The 6,511-nt window shown below is 52.6% G+C and overlaps 1 protein-coding gene across 2 annotated transcripts in view; it reads right to left on the bottom strand.

The window, feature by feature from the left end:
* The window catches only part of RORB (RAR related orphan receptor B), a 322,474-nt gene extending 318,196 nt beyond the window's left edge, over window positions 1-4,278 (bottom strand). For both annotated transcript variants that reach the window (XM_082260581.1, XM_082260580.1), the window contains exon 1: window positions 4,096-4,278. In XM_082260581.1, coding sequence (XP_082116707.1) covers window positions 4,096-4,102 — 7 coding nt within the window. In that variant the 5' untranslated portion in view covers window positions 4,103-4,278. The remainder of the gene's footprint in view (window positions 1-4,095) is intronic.
* Window positions 4,279-6,511: the final 2,233 nt, after the last annotated feature.

Here is a 6,511-nt window from a genome sequence, read left to right on the forward strand (position 1 = left end):
AACTCATCCCCTCATGTACTATCAAATATGAGTCAATTGCTTGTGAGACCAAACGAATCACCTGCATAGCCCTGACTTGAACGAACTAGAACAATTCAGGGATTAGTATTATATATATATATATATATATATATATATATATATATAACTATCTTCAGAGATTCCACCACAAATTGTGCGGCACATTTTTCTGACTCTGCATCCTCCTCTATAAAGACATCTCCCCCAGCAATATGTGGCCTTTACTAGATATGCAGAACCGGTAGGCTACTTAGAAAGTGCAAGAATTGCCAAAAGCAAAACAATGAATGTTGCTGAGCGGTGATTGCGTGTAATTTGCTTTGTAAGATGGGTGAGTGCACATCCCTGTGCTCCCCCAATGTCTGCAATTATACACACCTTGTAACCAGTGTAAGAGCACATCCTCTGCCCCCCCAGACTCTGCACTCATGTACACCCTCCATACTCGCATATACCTTCTACAACCGTGCCCCACCAGTGCCCACATTCACATAAGCCTTGTACATCTTCCTTCCAACCCCCTCACCCCAAGAGCCCACACTCACATGCACCTTGTACATTGTCCATCTCAGTGCCCAAACTCCCATGCACCTTTTAAATCCCTGGCCCTCAAGTGCCCACACTTACATACACCTAGTACACCCCCCTCTCCCAGTGCCTACACTCACTTTGTATACCCCCCTAGTGCCCATTCACAGAAACCTTGTATTACCTCCCTTCCAGTGCCCACACTTATTTACACCTTGTACATCCTTGCCCCCCCCCAGTGCCCACTCACATACACCTTGTACATCCCCCTTCTCAGAGCTTTTACTGACATACATCTTGTATTCCCCTCCTCAGTGCCCACACTCACTTGAATACCACCCCTTCCCCTAGTGCCTACACTCACCTTGTACACCCCCCCAGTGTCCTCACTAAAATACACCTTGTGCTCCCCCACCAGGGTCCACACTCACCTTGTACACCCCCAGTGCCTTCACTCACATACACCTTGTACTCCCCCCCCCCCCCCACCAGGGTCCACACTCACCTTGTACACTCCCCAGTGTCTTCACTCACATACACCTTGTACTCCCCCACCCCCCCCCCACCAGGGTCCACACTCACCTTGTACACTCCCCAGTGTCCTCACTCACATACACCTCGTACTCCCCCACCAAGGTCCACACTCACAGTGTACATCCTCCCAGTGCCCACACTAACATATAACCTGAAAAGCCGCCCAGTACCTGCATCATATTTACCTTATCCACCCTAAGCCCCCCCCCCCCCCCCAAAGCTGACCCTCACATATGCCTTTTACATTTCCCCAGCCCCTGCACTCACATATACCTTGTAAATCCCCCCAGTGCCCACATTCACACCTTACTTATCTCCGTATCCCCTGTACTCACATATCCCTTGTAGATCCCCCCCAGTGCTCACACTTCCATTCACCTCATACACACCTGGCCCCTCAGTGCTCACACTCACCTCTCACAGCCTCCAGTGACCACACTCACCTCATACACTCCTGGCCCCCCCAGTGCCCACACTCACCTCATATACCCCTGGCAACCCGATGCCCACACTCAATTCATACAACCCCAGCCCTGGTGCACACACTCATCTCATAAGCCTCTGGTCCCCCATGCCCACATTCACTTCACACTCCAACCCCCACACTCACCTCATACACCCCCATTGCCCGCACTCACCTCATTCACCCCCATTGCCCCGACTCACCTCATACACCTCCAGTGCTCACACTCACCTCATACACCTCCAGTGCCTATACTCACCTCATACACTCCTGGCCCCTCAGTGCTCACACTCACCTCTCCACCTCTCACAGCCCTGGTCCCCCAGTGACCACACTCACCTCATACACTCCTGGCCCCCACTCCAATCCCCACACTCACCTCATACTCTCCCACTGCCCACACGCACCTCATACACCCCCAATGCCCACACTCACCTCATACACCTCCAGTGCCCACACTCACCTCATACACCCATGTACTCACATTCACCCCCAGTGCCCACACTCACCTCATACACCCCCAGTGCCCACACTCACCTCATACACCCCCAGTGCCCACACTCACCTCATACACCTCCAGTGCCCACACTCACCTCATACACCCCCAGTGCCCACACTCACCTCATACACCTCCAGTGCCCACACTCACCTCATACACCTCCAGTGCCCACACTCACTTCATACACCCCCAGTGCCCACACTCACCTTATACATCCCCAGTGCCTACCCTTACTTCATACACCCCGTGCCCACACTCACCTCTGGTTCCCACACTCACCTCACACCCCCAGTGCCCACAGTCACCTCTGGTCCCCACCTGCACCTCACCTCATACACCTCTGGTCCCCACCTGCACCTCATATACTTCTGGTCCCCTCATATACCTCTGGTCCGCACCTGCAACTCATACACCTCAGGTCCCCTCATACACCTCTGGTCCCCTCATATACCTCTGGTCCCCACCTGCAACTCATACACTTCTGGTCCCCTCATACACCTCTGGTCCCCTCATACACCTCTGGTCCCCACCTGCAACTCAAACACCTCTGGTACCCTCATACACCTCTTTTCCCCTCATATTCCTCTGGTCTCCACCTGCAATTCATACACCTCTGCTCCCCTCATACACCTCTGGTTCCCTCATACACTTCTGGTCCCCTCATATACTTCTGGTCCCCACCTGCAACTCATACACCTCTGCTCCCCTCATATACCTCTGGTTCCCTCATACACTTCTGGTCCCCTCATATACTTCTGGTCCCCACCTGCAACTCATACACCTCTGGTCCCCTCATACACCTCTGGTCCCCTCATACACCTCTGGTCCCCTCATATACCTCTGGTCCCCACCTGCAACTCATACACCTCTGATCCCCTCATACACCTCTGGTCCCCTCATACACCTCTGGTCCCCTCATATACCTCTGGTCCCCACCTGCAACTCATACACCTCTGGTCCCCTCATACACCTCTGGTCCCCTCATACACCTCTGGTCCCCTCATACACCTTTGGTCCCCTCATACACCTCTGGTCCCCTCATACACCTCTGGTCCCCTCATATACCTCTGGTCCCCACCTGCAACTCATACACCTCTGGTCCCCTCATACACCTCTGGTCCCCTCATACACCTCTGGTCCCCTCATACACCTTTGGTCCCCTCATACACCTCTGATCCCCTCATACACCTTTGGTCCCCTCATACACTTCTGGTCCCCTCATATACCTCTGGTCCCCACCTGCAACTCATACACCTCTGGTCCCCTCATACACCTTTGGTCCCCTCATACACCTCTGGTCCCCTCATACACCTCTGGTCCCCTCATATACCTCTGGTCCCCTCATACACCTCTGGTCCCCTCATACACCTCTGGTCCCCTCATACACCTCTGGTCCCCTCATATACCTCTGGTCCCCTCATACACCTCTGGTCCCCTCATATACCTCTGGTCCCCTCATACACCTCTGGTCCCCTCATATACCTCTGGTCCCCTCATACACCTCTGGTCCCCTCAAACACCTCTGGTGCCCTCATACACCTCTGGTCCCCTCATACACCTCTGGTCCCCTCATATACCTCTGGTCCCCTCATACACCTCTGGTCCCCTCATATACCTCTGGTCCCCTCATACACCTCTGGTCCCCTCATATACCTCTGGTCCCCTCATACACCTCTGGTGCCCTCATACACCTCTGGTGCCCACCTGCACCTCATACACCTCTGGTGCCCACCTGCACCTCATACACCTCTGGTCCACCTGCACCTCATACACCTCTGGTCCCCACCTGGACCTCATACACCTCTGGTGCCCACCTGCACCTCATACACCTCTGGTGCCCACCTGCAACTCATACACCTCTGGTCCCCACACTGACCTCTGGTCCCCACACTCATAAGTGTATTGCCGTCTGCTTGCACTCCTGTAGTTAGGATAGTATAGAGAAGTAATGGTGTGGAGAGCTCACCTGAGCCGTGAGCACTTAGTGAAGAAGTGTGGGAGTGCGGGAAGTTGTAGAGTGCAGTCCAGGTGTGCAGACATTGGCACTTACCTCGCATGGTGGCAGTGACAGTGTCAGGCAGTCATGAAGATCCCAGCCCGGGCACTTAGCGGACTAATCCCTTGCTAGAGCCGGAGAGCCTGCGCCGTAGTGAGCCAAGCATCCCTTCCCGTGTATGTCAGTGGAGTGTGTTCCGCACAGCTTCCTTCCCTGCTCTTCTGTCACACCGCTCCAGATTTCTTCCTGATCACTTGCACGGATGAGGAGAGGGGGGGCCGGGGGGGGGGGGCTGGATTATGCAATGGGAAGCAAGTGAGCTGCCACAACAAGCACACCACAGACTGCAGGGAGAGAGAGATAGAGAGAGAGAGGGGGGGAGAGAGACAGGGAAGGAGGCTAAGAATGGCAGTGTGTGCGAGGAGCCGAGCATGTGGCTTTTCACATGACATCTGTGTCACATCTCCACTAAGAAAGTTACAGGACATGACCACGGCCAGCTCATTATAGAGCTCAGGACACGCCCACCATGCTGCCTGCTCTACACAATGACACCAGAGAGGCAGCACACAGACACCATCCTTTATATCTATAGGAAGGAAGAGAGAGCATCCTCCTCTCCTAACTTCATAGTCTGTGCTGGGTACAGCCTGCCTGCCATCCTTTATATCTATAGGGAAGGAAGAAAGAGCATCCTCCTCTCCTAACTTCATAGTCTGTGCTGGGTACAGCCTGCCTGCCATCCTTTATATCTATAGGAAAGGAAGAGAGAGCATCCTCCTCTCCTAACTTCATAGTCTGTGCTGGGTACAGCCTGCCTGCCATCCTTTATATCTATAGGGAAGGAAGAGAGAGCATCCTCCTCTCCTAACTTCATAGTCTGTGCTGGGTACAGCCTGCCTGCCATCCTTTATATCTATAGGGAAGGATGAGAGAGCATCCTCCTCTCCCAACTTCATAGTCTGTGCTGGGTACAGCCTGCCTGCCATCCTTTATATCTATAGGGAAGGAAGAGAGAGCATCCTCCTCTCCTAACTTCATAGTCTGCGCTGGGTACAGCCTGCCTGCCATCCTTTATATCTATAGGGAAGGAAGAGAGAGCATCCTCCTCTCCTAACTTTATAGTCTTTGCTGGGTACAGCCTGCCTGCCATCCTTTATATCTATAGGAAGGAAGAGAGAGCATCCTCCTCTCCTAACTTCATAGTCTGCGCTGGGTACAGCCTGCCATCCTTTATATCTATAGGAAGGAAGAGAGAGCATCCTCCTCTCCCAACTTCATAGTCTGCGCTGGGTACAGCCTGCCATCCTTTATATCTATAGGAAGGAAGAGAGAGCATCCTCCTCTCCCAACTTCATAGTCTGCGCTGGGTACAGCCTGCCTGCCATCCTTTATATCTATAGGGAAGGATGAGAGAGCATCCTCCTCTCCCAACTTCATACTCTGCGCTGGGTACAGCCTGCCTGCCATCCTTTATATCTATAGGAAAGGAAGAGAGAGCATCCTCCTCTCCTAACTTCATAGTCTGCGCTGGGTACAGCCTGCCTGCCATCCTTTATATCTATAGGAAAGGAAGAGAGAGCATCCTCCTCTCCTAACTTCATAGTCTGCGCTGGGTACAGCCTGCCTGCCATCCTTTATATCTATAGGGAAGGAAGATAGAGCATCCTCCTCTCCTAACTTCATAGTCTGTGCTGGGTACAGCCTGCCTGCCATCCTTTATATCTATAGGGAAGGAAGAGAGAGCATCCTCCTCTCCCAACTTCATAGTCTGTGCTGGGTAGAGCCTGCCTGCCATCCTTTATATCTATAGGGAAGGAAGAGAGAGCATCCTCCTCTCCCAACTTCATAGTCTGCGCTGGGTACAGCCTGCCTGCCATCCTTTATATCTATAAGGAAGGAAGAGAGAGCATCCTCCTCTCCTAACTTCATAGTCTGCGCTGGGTACAGCCTGCCTGCCATCCTTTATATCTATAGGAAAGGAAGAGAGAGCATCCTCCTCTCCTAACTTCATAGTCTGCGCTGGGTACAGCCTGCCTGCCATCCTTTATATCTATAGGAAAGGAAGAGAGAGCATCCTCCTCTCCTAACTTCATAGTCTGCGCTGGGTACAGCCTGCCTGCCATCCTTTATATCTATAGGGAAGGAAGATAGAGCATCCTCCTCTCCTAACTTCATAGTCTGTGCTGGGTACAGCCTGCCTGCCATCCTTTATATCTATAGGGAAGGAAGAGAGAGCATCCTCCTCTCCCAACTTCATAGTCTGTGCTGGGTAGAGCCTGCCTGCCATCCTTTATATCTATAGGGAAGGAAGAGAGAGCATCCTCCTCTCCCAACTTCATAGTCTGCGCTGGGTACAGCCTGCCTGCCATCCTTTATATCTATAAGGAAGGAAGAGAGAGCATCCTCCTCTCCTAACTTCATAGTCTGCGCTGGGTACAGCCTGCCTGCCATCCTTTATATCTATAGG

This window comes from Pelophylax lessonae, assembly GCF_965119305.1.
Source record: "Pelophylax lessonae genome assembly, chromosome: 1".
Taxonomy (NCBI): domain Eukaryota; kingdom Metazoa; phylum Chordata; class Amphibia; order Anura; family Ranidae; genus Pelophylax; species Pelophylax lessonae.